The 22,073-nt window shown below is 42.0% G+C and overlaps 1 protein-coding gene across 1 annotated transcript in view; it reads left to right on the forward strand.

Annotated features, from left to right (window-relative positions):
- PAWR (pro-apoptotic WT1 regulator) overlaps window positions 1-22,073 on the forward strand; it is a 118,433-nt gene that overhangs the window by 69,657 nt on the left and 26,703 nt on the right. Inside the window, 1 exon segment of the mRNA XM_008143818.3 lies at window positions 7,368-7,499. Within this exon segment, the coding sequence (XP_008142040.3) occupies window positions 7,368-7,499 (132 nt within the window).

Here is a 22,073-nt window from a genome sequence, read left to right on the forward strand (position 1 = left end):
TGACAATTATGAAGAAAAATCAATCTAGAGATAGTTAATGCGTATTTTCTATCATTCATACATAGTTTTTTCCACTGTATGTGAAATTGCAAACATTTCTCATTTCTTTAAAATAGTTTTAAATAATATTCTACCACTTTGTTCCCTAGAATAAGAAGTGTCATGCTATTTAAAATAAAATATTTATCTAGTTAATGCAAAGTTAAATTTTATTGCTATTTTAAAAACTTTATTATGGGAATTTCAGTCATACAAAAGGAGAATGGTGTAATAAAGTCCCCCATGGACCCATCCTTCAACCTTAACAGTTGACAATTCCTGGGCAATTTTATCCATGACAGCACACACTGCCCATTCTATCTCTTATATTTTTTGAAGTAAATATAGATGGCATACTATTTTATTCTTAAACATTTAAGTATATATATCTAAAAGATAAGGATTTTTTTAAAACAAAAGAATAATATCAGTCTCACACCTAAAAAAATAAAAAATTTCTTAATCTCAAACTCCTGAGGCTTAATTTCATCATATATTCATTGTTCAAACTGTCTCTTAAGTGATAATTTTAAAAATAGTTTTTAAATAGTTTCTTTATTAAGGACAAAAAAGAGGTTAATATGTTGGTATTGATGTCCTTACTCTGAGTTTCATATTTATTAGTTGTAGATACTCGCCATTTGTCTTTATAGTAGAAGCTTGGTTCTATATAAAGGAGAACTAAAAATTGTTTTATCTCTATATATTTTAAAAACATTTTTATTGATTTATTTTTTTTTTTTTTAGAGAGAGAGGAAGGGAGAGGGATAGAGAGATAGAAACATCGATGAGAGAGAATCATTGATCAGCTGCCTCCTGTACGACCCACACTGGGGATCGAGCCTGAAACCCGGGCATGCCCCCTGACCAGGAATCGAACCAATGACCTTTTGGTTCTTGGGTCGATGCTCAACTACTGAGCAACACCAGCCCGGCTGTTTATTTTTAAAGGGTTGTTAAAAAACAAAAACAAAATACCTTATGTTGCTCCAGAAGCCTAAAATATTTGCTTCTTGGTTTTTTTATAGTTGTTTGAGCCCTGCTTAGGGTGTCCCACTCTCTGAATTTTCATAATTGCAGCACCATGGTGGTATCTAATATGTTCTTCTATCCCCTCTAGTTTCTGTAATTTGTAATTGCATGTAGAGGCTTAATCAGATTTAGGTTCAGTCTTTTTTTTTTTTTTTTTCTTAAACTCATTTCATTTGTTCAGTATCTCAACTATATTTCTTTTTCATATTATTATGGTGTCATTTACATACAATAATATGCTATTGTTTTAAGAGTGCAATTTGATGAGTTTTGGCAAATGTACACAACTGGGTAAACCACCATGGGAACAGGATATAGAACATTTCCATCACTACTTCTGCCCCTTTCCAGTCAGCCCCCTCACACCCAGCTCCCGAGAACCACTGATCTGCTTTCTGTCCCTCAGATTTCGATTTCTTTAGAATTTTATATGTGGGCTCATACAGTACATAGTACTCACTTTCTGGCGTTTTTCTTGTAGCAGTAATATTTTGAGATTTTTTAAATTTTGTTTCTTAGTATTCCATTACATGAGTGTACTAGTGTTTGTTAATCTGTTCACCAGTTGATGGTCATTTGGACTACTCCCGAATATGAATAAAGCTGATTTTTTGGTACAAGTTTTCAGTGAACATGTTTTCATTTCTCTTGTTAATAACTACTAGTAGAATTGCTGGGTCATAATATAAGTGTATACTTACTTAAATGTATAAGAAACTGTCAAACTGGTTTCCCACACGGCTATATCACTTTTAGTTCCCACCAACAACAGAGAAGATATGCAGTTGTTTCAAATCCTCAATATCACTTGGTAGTCTAGTATGTGTATAGTGATAGTCCATTATGGTTTTAATTTGCATTTCCCTAGTAGCTAATGGTATTGAGACTCTTCTCTTGTGTTATTTTGCCATCCCTGTATTTTCTTTGGTGGAGTGCCTTCAAATTTTTGCTTGTTTTTAATGATGCACTGAAATTTATCCTGGTATGTGGTGCGTGGAATAAATCCAATGTCATTTTTTAATACAGCTATCCAGTTATCCCCAAACCACATATAAAAAGTCCATCTTTTCCCACTGATGTGAGTTTCTACTTTTATTGTAACTCAACTTGTCTATGTATTTGGATATATTTCTAATTTTTTTATCCTATTCCTATGAATTAGTATTTTGAGTCCTAATAGGACTTTAAAGATATCCTAATTTCCTTTTTATTTAGTTACTTTGTCAGATCTATAGGAATGGTCTGAATAAATTGTTTAGAACATGTTATAGCTTCTCTTTTTTTAAAAAAATACATTTTATTGATTTTCTTACAGAGAGGAAGGGAGAGGGATAGAGAGTTTGAAACATTGATGAGAGAGAAACATCAATCAGCTGCCTACTGCACACCCCCTCCTGGGGATGTGCCTGCAACCAAGGTACATGCCCTTGACCAGAATCGAACCTGGGACCCTTGAGTCGGCAGGCCAACGCTCTATCCACTGAGCCAAACCAGTTAGGGCATAGCTTCTCTTTTTTAACAACATTAGTTGTTTGCAATGAAGATCATACTTTTCTTTCAGGGGTTTTATTTGTTAAAATATTAGTGCTCTAAAACGTAATTTTTGGGAAAAGCAGAGCTTGGTGAAATTCAGAGATGCATATTATCATCTCCATTTAAAAGCTGATTTCGTGAAAAAAAAAGAAAAAGAAGCTGACTTTATTTCAATTTATACTTGTCAACCCTGTTCTCATGCAACTTTCTCTTTAATATAAAAGGAGAGAATGACTTTTACATGTTTACATTTATTTAGAAATAAGAGCTAGGAAGAGAGATAGGGAATTCAGTCCCACATTATTGATACAAGTATAATATAAAATCAATATCTTGTTTTCATTTTTTCCCTCTTAGATATAAAAAGCTTATACTTCACAAAAACTTTAAAAATATTTAGGCTTCTTTTTGGTTCTCCTTTACTAGTACTTATTTAAAAACAACTCTCTCTCTCCCTTAAGGATACCAGTCAGCTGTGTGCTTAGAGAATTATTAATCTTTGCAAGAAACAGAAATAGAAAATGTCTTTGCTAACCTTCGTTTATTAACTCAGTTCTTTTTTGTTTTCATTCTTTTCTTATTTCTCACCATTTCTATCAAATTGTTCATCTAGGTATATTTATTCCAGTTATATAAGATAGCTTAAATAATTTTAGGGTGCTTGTTAAAAGGACTGTACAAGTTGCTAGAAGATCTTCAGAGAGAAGTTGTGATTCATCAAGTAATCCCTATTCTAAAAGCTGCCTGGGGTGTAACATGCACACACTCCACAAAGATAGTATGTGTAATGAATAGGTTCCCACTTCAGTGGACAACGGTGTTTTCATGGAAAAGAATATTGAGAATTTTAACTTGGGGTGCCACAGTCCATCTCTCTGATTTTTCTCATCTTGGTAACTCATTCATTTATTTATCAAACATTTACTGAAGAGGTTTTTTTTTTTTTCCTTTTAATGTGCTACTGGTAAGGGAGTCTACATTTATTGAGGTTGTGAGAAGGAGGGAAGGTTAGTGTTGAAGGGTTGGGTCTCAGAAATGAAAACAGATAACATCCCAGTGCTCAGGGAGTTCATGGCTCCCTGCCTCGACTTTTACTTTTCATCTGTCTACTAGAGGCCCAGTGCACGAAAATGGAGCACGAGTAGGGTTCCTAGGCTTGGCTGGCAATCAGGGCCGATCGGGGCCTTCCGGCTGCTGGCCAGGGCTTCCCTTCCCTGGCTGCCGGCTGCCGGCTGCCGGCTGGGGCCTTCCTTTGTTCCACGCCACCCTCTGGTGATCAGTGCACGTCGTAGCGAGCGGTCGAACTCTCGGTCTCCCGGTTGAACTCCTGAGGGGACACTTTACATATTAGCCTTTTATATATATACTGGTGACCCGGGACATGAAATTGGTGCACATTAAATGGGAATTAATTAGAGGAAATATTTTAATATTGCTATTTGTCCATTCTCTATGATAGAAGTGTCAGAGATGAAAGAAAATTAGTAAAATGTATATGAAAATCTTCCTCCTGTCAGAGTCTAGGTCGCGCCACAGGAACCAGAGTCAAGTCCCTGCCCACCCACCCATGTGCGCCTCGAAATTGTGCGAGACCCAGACCTGGCTGGCCCCACCCGCGTTGGGCTAGATCCAGATCCAGCCGGCCCCACCCCCGTCAAGCCCTGCTGGGCAGGGGGTGCGACCTGAGGTCCCCCATGAAGCCCTGCCAGGTGGGGGGCGCAGCCTCAGGTCCCCCAGCCCGGTGCCGGGGCGGGGTGCGCAGCCTAAGGTCCCCTGGCCCGGGCCAGGGCAGGGGGCACGCCTTGAGGTCCCCATCAAGCCCCGTGGGCGGGGGGGGGGGCATGGCCTCAGGTCCCCCAGCCTGGTGCCAGGGTGGGGGGTGCGACCTCAGGTCCCCCGGCCCAGCATCGGGGCGGGGGGCACAGTCTGAGGTCCCCCATCAAGCCCCGCTAGGTGGGAGGTGCGCCCTGAGGTCCTGCGTCAAGCCCTGCCGGGTGGGGGGCACAGCCTCAGATCCCACGGCCTAGTGCCGGGGCAGGGGACGCGGCCTGAGGTCCCCCAGCCTGGCGCTGGGGCTGGGGGGCACAGCCTCAGGTCCCTGCTGATTACTCATTAAGGCTCGTTATGGGAACTTGGCCTCCACTGTGGGCGCAGCCATCTTGTGTTACGGGATCCCCACCTCTGCTGTGGGCGCAGCCATCTTGTGTTACGGAATCCCTGCCTCCTCTGTGGGCGCAGCCAGCTTGTTATGGCATGACAGTCAATTTGCATATTCCCTCTTTATTAGATAGGACTAGTAGATTCTACAATATAAGAATTCTAGCTTTATGCTACTGACATTCAATCCTACAGTCAGGGATTTTTGCAATTCAGGTACTGGAGAAAGGGATGGCTGCTTTGTAGAGTAGATTAGAGATGAGCCCACTCTATTCTGTCCAGGTCTTGTATTCTTACTTCTCAGCACCCACTGTACATTAATGGTTGATTCTCTTCTCAGTACTACATACTGAAGAATTCCTTTGCTTAATTTGCTTTTCTGTTCTAGGACCTCTGTCATACAGTTTACATTATTGTGGTTTTATACATTTTAATATTAACCAGAATGAGTAGTCTGTCATAAACCCTTTTTAAAAAGTAATTTTTCTGCAATGTCTTATGTATTTGTGCATCCAGATGGTCCACCCTACTTTCCAAATATATTCTCTTAAGATTTTGATTGACATTTTTTTATTTTATAAGTTGATTTAAGATTATTGACACCTACAATATTAAGTTTTTCTCAATTTAAGAATGGATTTTAATTTCTATTTCTCAGTCATTTTATAGTTTTTTTTTTAATAAAGTGTTTTAGTTTATTAAGTTATTTTTTAAATTATATAATCTCATTGGTTATTGATGTTACTTTGGGAAGTTATTTATTTTTGCTTACTTATTGAAAAGCCATCGTAAGTAGCTCTAATAATTCTAAAATATTTTAGGTTATATTCTTGATAAAATCGTATCATTTGAAGTGATGGAGTTTTGCCTTCTTTGTAGTGCTGAAATCTCTTATTTTCTTACCTAGTTTTATCAGACAGTCCTTCCGGAGTGATGTTAATAACTATGTTGATGGTGGACATTAATGTCTTAAATCTAATTTTGCTTTTAAATTTTGTTTATATTTTGCCATTTAACATGATCCTTTATTGGGTTTTGTTTTCCACATAGGAAATATTTTTTTATAGGATCAAATTATCTATTATGTTGTTTGACTAGTCTCTTCATTTTTTGTTCTTGTCTCTCTTAATCTGTACAGTTAATTGCTATATACAGGTTATTTTCTCAAAATCAGTTTGATCATGTTTTACTTATCTGCCAGGGAATTGTAGTACTATAACATCTTTACATGTTATGAAGTGAAAACTACAGAGTTCTCAGGCTATTTATAGTATATGTATATATTATTTTTATGTGATCAGAGCATATGCCTTTCTAATTTTCACCTTGTGAACTGTGAAGGACCTGAGATCGTATCCTGCTTGCAGGCTAACATGTTAGTCTACAATAGTTTTATGGATCCGGGTCAGAGACAAGGACAGCTTATTACTCATAGCAATTGCAGTAGCGACAGTATCATCATTTTTCTTGTACTGGTTATCCAAGCCCCAGTTCCTACAGGGTACATGACTAGGACCAGATGACACCAGTACACACAGTTTCATTACAGGAGAGGACCCTGAACATGATCCTCACCCCTTCCATTCTTTTCCTGACTTTCTCCCCGCATCATTCTAATTTAAGATTCCTTCCAGCTTCCATATCCCCCATTGTGAACCTTGTGTCTGAATGTGCTGCTTATGTACTAGGTTCCTCCTATTCCAGACACTCCAGTGATCCTTCTTGACTTGTACAGTGGCCTCCGTCTTTTTCTCTCTCTCTCTTTAGAGAATTTGTTGTTCTGTTGTCTTTCCTGCCATTCTGTATGATGGTCAGTGTCTTAGTGTTGCAGAGTGCCTGCAGGGATATTGTTTGTTTATTTTTTGTCTTTCATAGAATCCTTTAGGGCTGTGTATTGGTTAGGAATGTGTTCAGTTACAATGGGTGTAATGGATAAAGTTTTGTTTCTGATTATAGGTTATTGTTTTTTCATGTAAAAAGTCTGGAGATAGATACTGCTGATGTTGATTCAGCTTTTTAGCAACACCCTTTCCTGTAAGTTTTTCCATGTGCTCTTCCCACCATCTGAAATTCTCTTTTCTCTATATCTACAGTTCCAGATATTGTCCATCCTTTAAATTATAAGCTCTTCTACAGAGTCTTCGTAGAGGTGAAAAAACGCTTCCATATGTATTCACAGGTACTATAAGCTAGAAAGTGGCCTTTATAATTAAGTTTTATATAGATGTGTCATTTTCCCTGTAGAATATAAGACCTTGTCTGTGGTGTATCTTTTTTGTTTCCCTCCAAAAAGTGCCTTGTTTAAAGTAGACACAGTTTGTTTACTTGTTGAATGGATGATACAGAATGAGTGAACCCTACCTTTAAGCAAATCTTGAGATTAGATGTTGGCAGTGATGTGAATATGGAAGTTTGGCTATTAAGCAGATAATTTAATATACAGGAATGAAATGTATATCAGTATATTGCTGAAAGAAACATCTTTATTGTGTAAATTAGTTTCTGAATGCACAAATATTTCCTTATACTATCAAATGTATTTTCACATACTTTTAAAACATTCTATTAATATTCAGTGATAAAATGGAAACCATTCTTTCTTTCAGTGCTTAGATGAATATGAAGATGATGAAGCGGGGCAGAAAGAGCGAAAACGAGAAGATGCAGTTACACAACAGAACACTATGCAGAATGAAGCTGTCAGCTTATTAGATCCAGGCAGTTCCTATCTGCTACAAGTGAGTATTTAAAAATACTAGGATGTCACTAGCTCTTTTTTTTTTTTTTTTTTTTTTAATCCTCACTGGAAGACATGCTGAGAGAGAGAGAGAGAGAGAGAGAGAGAGAGAGAGAGAGAGAGAGAGAGAGACAGACAGACATCAATCGATTGCTTTCTGTACACACCCTGACCAGGAATTGAACTGGCAACCTTTTGGTGCATAGGATTACACTCAACCAACTGAGCCACTCCAGCCAGGCATCACTAGCTATTTTAATGATAATTTGTAAGTTACTATTAATAATTTTTCTAGTTTCATTTTGGTTGCATCAACTCCATTGAAATATTTTCAACGGATTTAATAACTGATCCTCCTTATATCCAGATACTTCTGATTTAAGCAGTGTTTGGTCTTTATTTCCTGATCAATGAGTATTTGCTGACTGATTAATAAACAGTATCACAGTATAAAAAGTATCAGATACAAACAGTATCAATTGTAAAAGCAACCAAGAATAATAATTACCTCTTAGTAAGTTTAAGTGAGTGTACAGTTCTGTTCTAGTTTGATATTTGTTTTAGAATTGCATAGCAAATAAAAGAGTTCAACAGCAAGTTTCTACAAAGTTAAATGTTTAAACATAATAAAAGATAAAATTGTGAATTGTTAGAAACTTCTATATTTCTGTGTAATTATAAAATACTTTTTAAAATAAAATTTAACTCAGTTTTAAATTAGCTGTTTTTTTTTTTTTTAATTCTTATGGCACAGATAATTGGAAGTTGATGGTATTGGGATGACTAAGTATTAAGAAAATCACTTTGTAGAATCCTTTAATATAAACTCTAACTTGGAAATGATCTTGATATAATGTAATCTTAAATTAATTTGATCACATTTTGAAATCTTAAATTAGTGTAGTCTTTTCAGAGTTCCAGTTTTGACTTTTTTAAAATTAATTTTATTAAGATACCACTTTCAAAAAAGCTTCCAATAATGCCCCCATTTTATTGTTTAAAAATGAAATATAACTTGTCTGTTAATTTGCAAGATAATGATAAAAGTGCATTTGGCAGAGAGAAGCAAAGTATTTTGAGGTGGTTTGGTATGCGGATGAAGGACTTCGTTTTCCTCTTCTCTTTGAGGAGATATATTGACATGAAAAACCGAAGCGTGATACAGGTTTATCTGTTCACCTGTACCCAAATTGTTGCTACTAGGACAAGTAGAACCTATTACAGATAACATGGTGTAAGCTAACAAGCAGTGTTTCAGCATCGGTGTGACTATTCATAATCGAAACTATCTTTGTATCCTTTGTCTAACAAAGTTGAAATTGAATCTGGGCTTATTCCACCTGTAGAGTATTATGCTAAGTGAAGTAAGTACTTAGAAAGACAAGTACCATATGATTTCACTTATATGTGAAATATAATGAGCAAAATAAACTAACAAACAAAATAGAAACAAACTCATAGATACAGAGATCAGACTGACAGCTGTCAGGGGGAAGGGGTTTGAGGATGGGTGAAAAGGTGAAGGGTTAAGCAAAAAAAAAAAAAAGCAAAATTCATACACACAGACAACAGTATGGTAATTGCCAGAGGGAAAGGAGTGGTAGGGAGGTAGAAGAGGGTAAAGGGAGGATAAATGGTGACAGAAAGAAACTTGACTTTGGGTGGTGAACACATAATACAATATACAGTTGATGTATCATAGAATTGTACACTTAAAACCAATATAATTTTATTACGCAATGTCACCCCAATAAATTCAATGAAAAAAATGTATTTTTCTGTGAGTCCTGGTGCCTGGATGCAAAATACATAAGCAGTGCTTAATTTCCCTTGTTTGTTTCTTTTTCTTTTTCTCAAAGTACTTTTTTTTTCTTTTCACTTTTAAAATGGAGCAATGATGAACAAATAAATTAAACATGAGAATGAGAATCCTAATCTGAAAATTAAAAAAAATATGGGCCTAGTCCAGGTGAAGATATAGGCTTAATTTATTTGGATAGAAGCAATATAACATTTTAAAAAAAATATGTTTTTATTCTTTTGGGGAGGGAGGAGAGAGGAAGGGAGAGCGACATCAGTTGATTGCCCCCTGTATGCACCCTGACCAGGGACTGAACCTGAAACCTGGGTATGTGCCCTGACTGGAAATTGAACTGGCAACCATTTGGAGCACAGGACAATGTTCAACCAATGCTGAGCCACACCGGCTAGGATGAGAATATATAGCATTTTAAGACCTGGTTTCAGTTCTTGGCCATGCCACTTATTCTGGCATACTCAGATAACATCAGACGGCAGCTTTTAGAAAGAGGGTTGATTTCTTTCTGTGGAATGAAGCCCTTACCCAGTGAAAGCTGGGGTGGCTTGTGTTAGAACACATGGCTTATTCCCAAATACAGTATATAGGCAGATACGGAACAGTCTCGGCTGATCTGGGTTCTCTGAGGAGCTTTCTGCCTCATACAGTTTATCTTTTTTCCTGTACCTTCTCTAATTTCTTGCCAGGCCCACTCTTTCTTTCATTTTTGTTTGTGTCATTAGCAGTTAGGATGGGACTCGTCTTTACCTTGGTTCTGTTTTGCCAGGCTTTGTGCCTAGGATGAAAGTGGGGTTCTTTTCCAAGGGTCCCAAATTGCCACATTGAAGTTGGAGTGGGAAGAGGAACTCCTCAGTCTCCATAGCTGACTGCTCTCTGAGTTACTACCTAAACTCACATATTTTACTACTCATATAGGTAGATATTTGCTTGCAACTTCAACTTCAAACATCAAAACAGAGATAATTTTGGTATTGCTTGAGTTAAGGCTTTTTAATAGCCAGAGAGACTTTTTTCTTAGCATTATCTGTGAGTCAGCCATTCAGTGAAACAAAACTTCAAATATGAAGAATAAAATAGAAATAGGAATGTGGCATTGGGAAAAGGTAGAATATTTTAAGTTTCTACTTGACATATTTTCGAATAATATGAACTAGTGGTAATAAAAAAATAATTAAAAAAATTTTCTGCCCTGGCTGGTGTTGCTCAGTGGTTAAAATGTTGGCCCAGGCACCGAATGGTCTCCTTCAATTCCCTGTCAAGGGCACATGCCTGGGTTGCAGGTTTCCCTGCCCCCTGGTCAGGGTGCAAGGGTGGCAACCAATAGAAGTACCTTTCTCACATAGATGTTTTCTCTCTGTCTCTCTCTCTGTCTCTCTCCTTCCTTCCCTTTCTCCCTTCCATTCTATGGAGAAAAAAAAAAATCGATGGAGAAAATAATCTCAGGTCAGGATTAACAAGAGAAAAAAAGATAAATATTTTGTGAAATTAAAAATTGATCTGCCTTATGACCTAGCTATTCCACTTCTGGAGGTTTATCTGAAGAAACCCAAAAACGCTAGTTTGAAAGAATATATGCACTCCTGTGTTCATTGCAGTGTTATTTACAATAGTCAAGATATGGAAGTAACCCAAGTGCCCATCAATAGATGAGTGGATAAAAAAGTTATGGTAATTTACACAAAGGAATACTACTTGGCCATAAAAACGAATGAGATCTTACCATTTGCGATAGTATGGGTAGACCTCTAGGTCCATTATGCTAAGTGAAATAAGTAGTCAGAGAAAGACAAATACCATATGATTTCACTTATTTATGGACTCTAAAGAACAAAATAAATGATCAAACAAAATTGAAAGAGACTCAGACACAGAGAGCAAACTGGTGATTGCCAGAGAGGAAGGGAATTAGGGGGCTGGGTCAAATAGGTGAAGGGATTAAGAAGTGAAAATTGGCACCCTGGCTGGTGTGGCTGAGTTGGTTGAGCATTGTCTCATGCACCGAAAGATCACTGTTAAATTCTGGTCAGGGCACATAACTCAGGTTTCGCATTCAATCCCCAGTCGGGGTGCATGCGGGAGATAACCTATTGATGTTTCCCTTTTACATTGGTGTTTCTCTTTCCCTCTCCCTTTCTCTCTCAAATCAATAAAAATGTATTTTTTTTTAAAAAAAGTAAAAATTGGTAGTTACAAAATTGTCACGGGGCTGTAAGAAAAGCAGAGGGAATATGGTCAATAATACTGTGATAACTATGTATCATACTAATTGGGATACTGGAAATGTCAAAGGGAACAGTATGTAAAGTATATGGTTGTTGCCCTAGCTGGTTTGGCTCAGTAGATAGAGCATCAGCCCTTGGACTGAAGGGTCCCAGGTTTGATTCCTGTCAAGGGCACGTACCTTGGTTGCAGGCTCTATCCCTAATCCTGCTTGTGGAAGGCAGCCAATTGATGTGTCTCTTTCACATTGATGTTTCTATTTTTGTCTCTCCTCCCCTCCCTTCCATTCTCTCTAAAAATCAATGGAAAAATATCATTGGGTGAGGATTAATAAAACAAAAAAATATATATGTTTAATCACTCAGCTATACACCTGAAACCAATCCTATATAATAAAAGCCTAACATGCAAATTGTTCGACCGGGAGTTTGACCACTCGCTATGACGTGCGCTGACCACCAGGGGGGTGTCATGAAACATGGTGGGCATCAGCGATGCGATGTTGGCAGCGGGTGGCGGTGGAGCGCTGCCGCCTCAGTGGGCCCCGACAAGAGTGGGACCGTGGTGGGATGGTGGAGCAGGTGAGTGGGTGGAGCTAGGCCAAGGTGGGTACGAGCGGGGGCCCAATTGTCCGGCCGAACGCTCCACAGACGGCGACCAGTGGCGGCCGCAGGGGCCGGGGCTGCCGCTCAGCTCCCAGGCGCTGAGGGAGCTGGGTGGGGGGCCCGGCCCCGACCGATCACCCCGCAGACGGCAGCCAGCGGTGGCAGGCCCTGATTGCCCAATTGGGGCCGGGCCCTGGGCTGGGAGGGGAACTGGGGTTGGGTGGTGGCGACCAACCTCCCTCAGCACCCAGGTGGGGAGCTGTGACCTCTTGCCAGCTACCTGGGGGTGGGGTGATGGGGATGGAGTTGTGGTGAGAATGTGGGGTGTTTATAGAGCTCGCTCTCACTCTCCCTGCTACCCTCCCCCGGGATGCCAGGGCTCGCACACTGGGGATGCCCCCAAACTCAGGTGCCGGGCACCCGCGAGGAGCCTGCCCTGAACTCACGCGGCCTCTTCCGGGTGAGCCAGGCCGCAGCCGCCGGGACTGCTGGGGCCGGTCAGGCTCCCCATGGGTTCACACAGGAGCCGATCTGTGAGGCTGGCCGGGAGAGAGCGCAGTTCCCGCTGGCTTCCGTGCAGCGCTACTGGGCAGCCCAGAGGCCCACACTGTGCCTCAGCCCGCGGCTTCCGGCTGTGCTCACCGCATCTCTGTGTGGTGACTCGGGCACCATGACTCAGGCGGGGGTTGGCGTGTGGGGCCCCGGGGGCCCAGGTGCTTCCCAGGGCCCAGAAGTCAGCTGGGACCAGCCCTTCCATGCCAGATACTCGCATTTTGATCACCAGTCAGGCTTAGGGACCACACCCGTGCACAAATTTCATGCATTGGGCCTCTAGTACAAAATAAAATTGAAAGAAAAAAATATTTTTTGTGCGAGGGCGTGATGGTTCAGTCCCTCCCAACCGTGCCAGGCTGCAGTTGTGGATAAGTTCTTTGAACCATGTAGATATCTTAACCCTTTGCACTTGCTTGCTTTTTTCTCGATTCCTTTATTCTAATGCTAACCGTGTCGAGTCACACTCGACATCCGAGTGCAAAAGGTTAATCCCCATCAAACTTTCTATCTCTATCCATTTATCATATATCTATTTACTTACTAGAGACCTGGTGCTGAAATTCATGCACGGGTAGGGTCCCTAGGCCTGGCCAGCTATCAGGGCCGATTGGGGCCTTCCGGCTGCCAGCCGGGGACTTCCTTCGTTCCGCGCTGCCCCCTGGTGGTCAGTGCACATCATAGCAAGTGATCGAACTCCCAGTCTCTCAGATGAACTCCCAAGGGGACACTTTGCATATTAGCCTTTTATATATATAGATATATATATATCTCTTTATCGAGTCACTATTCCCTAGTTTATCTGATGGGTTATACCCTGTTACCATCTGTATTTGTTTTTTATTGGTGCTGTAACAAATTGCCACAAATTTGGCAACACATTTATCATCTTACAGTTCTTTAAGTTGGAAGACCTACATGGATCTCATTGGGCTAAAATCGAGGACTGAAATCATAGACTAAAGTCAGGACTGAATTCCTTTTTGGAGGCTCTAGGTGTGAGAATCGGTTTCCTTTCCAGCTCTTAGTTTCCAGTTGTCCCCTTCCTTCTTCAAGGCCAGCAATGGTGGGTTGAATCCTTACATGGTGTCATTCTCACATTTCTTCTTAGTCTTATCGCCTTCTGCCTTTCTTCTGTCTCTCTTTCACTTTTAATGACCCTTGTGATTACATTGGGCCCTTAAATAATCCAGGATAATCTCCCCGTTTAGAGTTGTTGATTACAAGCTTAATTTCCCTTTGCTATGTAACTTAATATGTTAGAAGGTTTTAGGATTAGGATGTGGACATCTGTGAGGATCATTATTTTGTCTACCACCAAACTATCATTATTTACTTTGTTATTCAAATTATCCGACATTTGGCCAGTGGAGCCCCTTTAACCTTTTGCATTCGGATGTCGAGTGTGACTCGACACTGTTAGCATCGGTAGCAGCTCGATGAAAAAAGCAAGAGAGTGCAAAGGGTTAAGCTTTTGTATTCTTTGCCACATCTCCATCGTTCTTAGAATACTTCTTTGTTTTCTGGTATAACTAGAGGCCCAGTGCACGAAATTCGTGCACAGGGGTGTGTGTCCCTCAGCCCAGCCTGCACCCTCTCCAATCTGGGACCCATCGAGGGATGTCCGACTGCCCGTTTAGGCCCGATCCTACTGGCAGTCGGACATCCCTCTCACAATCCAGGACTGCTGGCTCCCAACTGCTCGCCTGCCTGTCTTCCTGATTGCCCCTAACCACTTCTGCCTGCCAGCGTGATTGATGCTTAACTGCTCCCCTGCCAGGCTGATTGCCCCTAACTGCCCTCCCCTGCAGGCCTGGTCACCCCTAACTGCTCACCCCCTGCAGGCCTGGGTCCCCCACAATTGCCCTTCCCTGCAGGCCCAGTCACCCCCAACTGCCCTCCCATGCAGGCCTGGTCCCTCCCAACTGCCCTCCGCTGCTGGCCTGATTGCCCACAACTGCCCTCCCTTGCAGGCCTGGTCCCTCCCAACTGCCCTCCCCTGCTGGCCATTTTGTGGCGGCTATCTTGTGTCCACATGTGGGCAGCCATCTTGTGTGTTGGAGTGATGGTCAATTTGCATATTACTCTTTTATTAGATAGGATAAGATGTTACAGGCTCATCTTTAACTTTCTACCTCTAGCCTTGGAAGCAACCATTTCTCTAAAGAGGCTTGATTCCTTTTACTGGAAAATGATATTTTGAAACCAAGATCTAGGCTGTGGGTAACATGTGTATCTTGTGTTATTAAGATGTCACTATTCCTAAACATTAAAGAATTTAAATTAAAAAAAAAAAGGTCTCACTATTCCTAGTTCCTCTCTATGTGCAGATGCAAAATATATGCAAGTCTATGTATGTGTATCCTACCTAATAAAAGAGTAATATGCAAATTAACCATCACTCTGCTACATGCACAAGCCATGCCCACCAGCCAATCAGAGCGAGTATGCAAATAAACCCAACCAAGATGGCTACAGCCACAGAGAGCAGGAGGGAGGCTTGGGTTTCCCCGGTAACAAAGGAAGCCAAGCTTTCTGCCTGCTGTTTCAGGCCTAAGCCTCCACTCAAGGCTACAAAGTTTCAATTATAGAAGGTAAACAAATCCAAACAGAAATGGCGGCAGCCACGGAGCTGGAAAGAGCAGGAGGCTAGGGTTGCCCCCGCTTTCCGCACACCCTGGCCGGCCCAGGCCTCTGCTCCAGGCTACAAAGTTTCAATTATGGAAGATATACACAAACCCCAAAAGAAACGGCTGCCGGCCATGGAGCGAGCAGGAGGCTTGGCTCCACTCCAGGCTACAAAGTTTCAATTGTAGAAGGTAAATAAATTCCAGATACCAGTGCCTCCGCATGGGTTGCCAGGGGGCGTGGCTGGCCTGCAAACCATCACAGGCCCCTAGCTTAGGCTGCCCCACGCCCCAAGGGAACCCCCACCCTGATCCGGGACACCCTTCAGGGCAAACCAGCTGGCCCCCACTCCTGCACCAGGCCTCTATCGTATCTAATAAAAGAGTAATATGCTGATTGACCATCACTCCAACACACAGTATGGATGCCCCTATGTGGTCAAAGATCCTGCCCCCATGTGGACACAAGATGGCCACCACAAGATGGCCAGCAGGGGAGGGCAGTTGGAGGCACCAGGCCTGCAAGGGAGGGCAGTTGGAGGCGATAAAGCCTGCAGGGGAGGGCAGTTAGGGGTGACCAGGCTGGCAGAGGAGGGAAGTTGGGGGCAAACAGGCTGGCAGGGGAGCAGTTAGACATCAATCAGGCTGGCATTGGAGTGGTTAGGGGGTGATCAGGCTGGCAAGCAGAAGGGATTAGGGGAAATCAGGAAGGCAGGCAGGCGAGCAGTTGGGAGCCAGCAGTCCTGGATTGTGAGAGGGATGTCCGACTGACCGTCCACTGGGATCAGGCCTAAACGGGCAGTCGGACATCCCTCGAGGGGTCCCAGATTAGAGAGGGTGTAGGCTGGACTGAGGGACACACCCCCCACACACACACACCCTGTGCACTAATTTTGTGCACCAGGCCTCTAGTATATGTATATCTATCCATATAGATATTAAAACTAATATATACCAATAACTCCAATTCTAGCCTGATACCATAAGGTTTATTCTAGTACCTATACCTCCCTTTTTGTGACATTGAGAAACCTATTTACCATTATTCTGAATATATTTTCTTATTTGTTCAACTAGAAGCCCGGTGCACAAAATTCGTGCACGGGGGTGGGGGGTGTCCCTTAGCCCAGCCTGCACCCTCTCCAATCTGGGACATCCCTCTCACAATCCAGGACTGCTGGCTCCCAACTGCTCGCCTGCCTGCCTGCCTATTTGCCCCTAACCACTTCTGCCTGCCAGCCTGATCACCCCCTAACCACTCCCCTGTCAGCCTGATGGATGCCTAACTGCTCCCCTGCTGGCCTGGTCACCCCTAACTGCCCTCCCTTGCCAGCCTGGTTACCCCTAACTGCCCTCTCCTGCTGGCCTGATTGCCCCTAACTGCCCTCCCATGTTGGCCTGGCCGCCCCTAACTGCTCTCCCCTGCTGGCCTGGTCCCCCCCAACTGCCCTCCCCTGCTGACCTGGTTGCCCTCAACTTCCTTCCCCTGCAGGCCTGGTGCCCCGCCAACTGCCCTCCCTTGCAGGCCTGGTCCTTCTCAACTGCCCTCTCTTGCAGGCTGGGTGCCTCCCAACTGCCCTCTCCTGCTGGCCATCTTATGGTGGCCATCTTGTGTCCACATGGGGGCAGGATCTTTGACCACATGGGGGCAGCTATATTGTGTGTTGCAGTGATGATCAATCTGCATATTACTCTTTAATTAGATAGGATAGAGGCCTGGTACAGGGGTGGGGGCCAGCTGGTTTGCCCTGAAGGGTGTCCCAGATAAGGGTGGGGGTTCCCTTGGGGCATGGGGCAGCCTGAGCTAGGGGCCTGTGATGGTTTGCAGGCCAGCCACGCCCCCTGGCGACCCATGAGGAGGCACTGGTATCTGGAATTTATTTACCTTCTACAATTGAAACTTTGTAGCCTGGAGCAGAGCCAAGCCTCCTGCATGCTCCACCGGCAGCCATTTCTGTTTGAGTTAATTCACCTTCTATAATTGAAACTTTGTAGCCTGGAGCAGAGGCCTGGGCCGGCCAGGGTGTGCGGAAAGCTTTGCTTTCTCCGTTACCACGGGCAACCCTGGCCTGGTCTCTCCAGCTCCGTGGCTGCCGCCATTCTGTTTGAATTTGTTTACCTTCTGTAATTGAAACTTCATAGCTTGAGTGGAAGCTTAGGCCTGGCAAGGGCAGACAGAAAGCTTGTTTCCCTCTGTTGCCTGGGAAACCTTGCTCTCGGTGGCTGTAGCCATCTTGGTTTGGTTTATTTGCATACTCTCCCTGATTGGCTGGTGGGCGTGGTTTGGGCTGGTGTGCGTGGCTTGTGCGTGTAGCAGAGGTATGGTCAATTTGCATATTTGTCTATTATTAGGTAGGATTACAGATACAGTAGGTCCTCGGGTTACGTCTGAGATCCATTCCTACGGCACAACGTAATGCGATTTTTGCCGTAAGTCAGAACCCACCTACATAAGCAACTACGTCACTTATGGAGCACATACACAGCAGTAATGAAGTGAAACAGTAAAAAAAATTTAAAAGAAAGATAATTCCTGACCTTGTAGTAAATAAATAATATAAAACATACGTCGAAATGACAGAACTTTTTTTTTTTTAAATAAATGAGAGATGCCGATGTAACCACTAAACGACGTACGTCAAGTCCACGTAACCCGAGGACTGCCTGTATTTTATTTTGTATTCGTCTTCAACAGTCTGTCTTGCTATATTATGTATAGGTATTTTAAGTCAGTCTTGAGAGCCAGTTGGCATGTTACACCATAATTTTACTGGGAGTTATGGCTTTGTTGCTAATTAATTCAATAACAAGTATTATTTTTCTATATGTGATTAAAAAAAAAATCTTCACCTGAGGATATTTTTTCTGTTGATTTTTCGATAGAGTGGGAGGGAGGGAGAGAGAGAAACATAAACATTGATGTGAGAGAGACACACCAGGGTCCGGGGATGGAACCTGCAACCCCGATACCTTGACCAGGAATCAAACCTGAGACCCTTCTGTGGGCAGGCCAACACTCTAACCAATGAATCATACTGGCCAGGGCATGTCACATGTGCTTCTATACTTGTTTATACTTGACTAGTTCTAATCAGCCACTGCACCTGTAAAGACAATGTTTCTGGGATTTCCTTATTGACCACTCTTAGCTTGAATATAGTAGAATGTTTTGTTTAAACTTATACAAAACAGTTTGTGCTTTGCCAACATTTTCTAAGCTCTACATAGTTCTATTCTCCTTCCCTGTAGTAATATAAACCATCCCATTGCAAGGAAGATTATTCCAGGAAAAGTATATTTTAAACCAGTTGCATAACAGGCTTTGGGGTTATTTGAAGGTCTAATTACATAGTCTTTTAAACAAAATTTTAAGACCAATATCAGTCTCAGCACTGTATTTTCTTTTTTATAAAGACTTTTTAAAAATGTATTTGTATTGATTTCCGAGAGGAAGGGAGAGGTAGAGAGAGATAGAAACATCAATGATGAGAGAGAATCATTGATTGGCTGCCTCCTACTGGGGATCGAGCCCTCAACCCAGGCATGTGCCCTTGACCACCAGAATCGAACCCGGGCCCTTCTGTCCACAGGCCGACGCTCCATCCTCTGAGCCAAACCATCTAGGGCAGCAATTGTATTTTTTTCTAGAAGTTTCCATGATAGTGGTATTTCCTCCACCCCGCCCCCCCTCATATTTAGAATAGAATTAACTGTAACAGTAATTATTAAGTTGTCACCCTTTGCTTGGAAATCTTGTGGCCACAGAGATATAGAAGCTTTTGGTTAAAAAATCTAGGGTGGAATTTACATTTGTATAAAATTTTGTTTTAATGTGTAGAAACTTCAAGCATTTTCCTCCTTAAAATTCTAAGGGACTTTTTCGCTGCACAATAGGGATTGCTTTTTCTATCTAACATTTCTTATTCAGGATATGCCCAATTTTCTCTTTTTCAAAAAATATAGAGATCACTTTAAATTCCATCTGTAATTATTGATTTTAGAGACACATTATAAGCAAAGTACTACCCTTTTGAAATTCTCTACTAATACCAATACAGTCTATCCAATTTTGGGAACGTTACATTTTTAAGAAATGTAATTTGATTATTAGAATCACTGTGAAGTAATATTTAGTTGCAAATTTGATAATCTAATAAAAGAACATTCAAATCTACCAATAAAGAGTAAACGTGTTGTCTGCCTTCATCAGAATTTTAACTATTGGAATATTAGTTATCCTATATAATAAAGAGGTAATATGCAAATTGGTCATCACTCCAACACACAAGATGGCCGCCCCATGTAGTCAAAGATGTCCGCCTCCACGTGGACACAAGATGGCCAGCTGGGAGGGCAGTTGTGGGTGAATAGGCCAGCATGGGAGGGCAGTTCGGGGGGTGCCAGGCTGGCAGGGGAGGGCAGTTGGGGGCAACCAGGCCTGCAGGGGAGGGCAGTTGGGGGCGACCAGACTGGCAGGGAGAGCAGTTGGGGGGGACCAGGCCGGCAGGGGAGGGCAGTTGGGGGCGACAAGGCCGGCGGGGGGGGGGCAGTTGGGGGCAACCAGGCCTGCAGGGGAGGGCAGTTGCGGGCGACCAGACTGGCAGGGGAAAGCAGTTAGGGGCGACAAGGCCGGCAGGGGAGGGCAGTTAGGGGTGACCAGGCCTGCAGGGGAGGGCAGTTGGGGAGGGCAGGCCTGCAGGGGAGGGCAGTTGGGGGCGACCAGACTGGCAGGGGAGAGCAGTTAGGGGCGACAAGGCCGGCAGGGGAGGGCAGTTAGGGGTGACCAGGCCTGCAGGGGAGGGCAGTTAGGGGAAATCAGGCCAGCAGGAGAGGGCAGTTAGGGGCGATCGGGCTGGAAGGGGAGCAGTTAGGCGTTGATCAGGCTGGCAGGGGAGTGGTTAGGGGTGATCAGGCTGGCAGGCAGAAGTGGTTAGGGGCAAATAGGCAGGCAGGCAGGTGAGCGGTTGGGAGCCAGCAGTCCTGGATTGTGAGAGGAATGTCCCAGATTGGAGAGGGTGCAGGCTGCGAGGGACACCGCCCCCCCCTCCTGTGCACGAATTTCGTGCACCAGGCCTTTAGTATAGAAATAAGCTTAACGAATTAGCTGCCACATGTCCAAAACGAAAACCATTCCCATATGCCATTATATTTAGAATTTAACTTAAAAAATCTATTTGTAATGATTATTATAAAATAAATATATTACAATTCAAGTGTTCTTGAATATTTTCAGTTGAAAATTCTCACGAAAAATGATTTTAAAGTTGGTCTATAGACACTTATGGCAGGCAAATCGTTAAATTCTAATTGTTTGCACATCTTGGACATAAGGATGGAGTGATTTGATCAAGCATGTTAGCATATTAACTTTTAACTCTATAGCAAATACTGTATAACTTAGTTGAGATAAGTTTTAAGTGACCAGTTTTAAAAAAAAACTGTAAGAAATGTAGAAAATTTGTATTCTTTAACTTTCTGTTACTATACTTAACTGGAAACTTGTCTGATACTGACTTTCATTTATAGTTGGAGCAAAGTAGAAAATTAGTATATTGCCACTATAGTTTAGTGTTGCTGAAAATGCCATCCATTCCCCATATCTGTATTTATTAAAAGTCTGCCCTAAAACTGTATTAGTCAAAGTTTAACCACATTAGGGCAATGCCTATTTAAGCTTCAGGAATATTAATTTATTGCCACATTGTTATACCATTTCAATCTATACATCAGTAACCCACAGATCAGTAAATCCAGTAAGGGCTGTTTTTATCAGCAGCTCTGCTTATTCTGTTTCAGTAAGCGGTAGTCTGTAATCAAGGTGATGTCATGTTTTGAAATATGTCAGTTATAATTAAAATTAGAGCCCTGGCTAGTGTGCTCAGTAGTTAGAGTGGCAGCCTGAGTACCAAAAGGTTGAGGGCTCAATTCCCAATCAAGGGCATGTACCTGGGTTGTGGTTTGCTCTCTGTTGTGGAAGGCAAGCAGTCAATATGTCTCTCACATTGATTTATTTATTTTCTCTCTCTCTCTTCCCCCTCTGTCTTTCCCTACCTCCCTCTCTCCCTTCTACTTTCTCTGAAAAGCAATGGAAAAAAAAAATCCTCTGATGAGGATTAACAAAAATAAACAAATGAACAAACAAATATAAAGAGATATGATGTTTTGGAATTTAGGGCATTATTAGCATTTTTTTTCTAATGCTTATTTAGACAGGTATTTAAGGTGTGTGCCTTAATTTTAGTTCATATAGAATAAGATTAGGGAATTTTTATAAAAGAAAACTATTATAAAATGTTAGTTGAACTACTGTTTGTGAAGTTTTAGGGGAATAAGTTCCATATGAAACCATTATCATCAGCATTCAATAAAATGTATTTTGAGTGGATACACATAAGCTTATCTACCTGAATAACCAGTGATTAAACATTTTAACCTAGTTATTATGGTTCAAAAATAACTTAAAAACTAAATTTTATAAAGTATATTCTTTGTTGGTATTCACTAGAGATTTCATATTTTTATAAATAGATGTTTCACATGTTTGCTGTACAGAGTACCAAGAATTCATCTGCCTTATCTTTATGGGGTGCCACATTAATGACAGTCATATAAAGAAACTGTAAAGTGTCATTTTCAACCTTTTTCATCTCATGGCACACATAAACTAGTCACTAAAATTCTGTGGCACACCAAAAAATACATTTTTTTGCTGAACTGACAAAAAAATTAGGTATAATTTTGATTCATTCACA

This window comes from Eptesicus fuscus, chromosome 7, assembly GCF_027574615.1.
Source record: "Eptesicus fuscus isolate TK198812 chromosome 7, DD_ASM_mEF_20220401, whole genome shotgun sequence".
Lineage (NCBI taxonomy): Eukaryota > Metazoa > Chordata > Mammalia > Chiroptera > Vespertilionidae > Eptesicus > Eptesicus fuscus.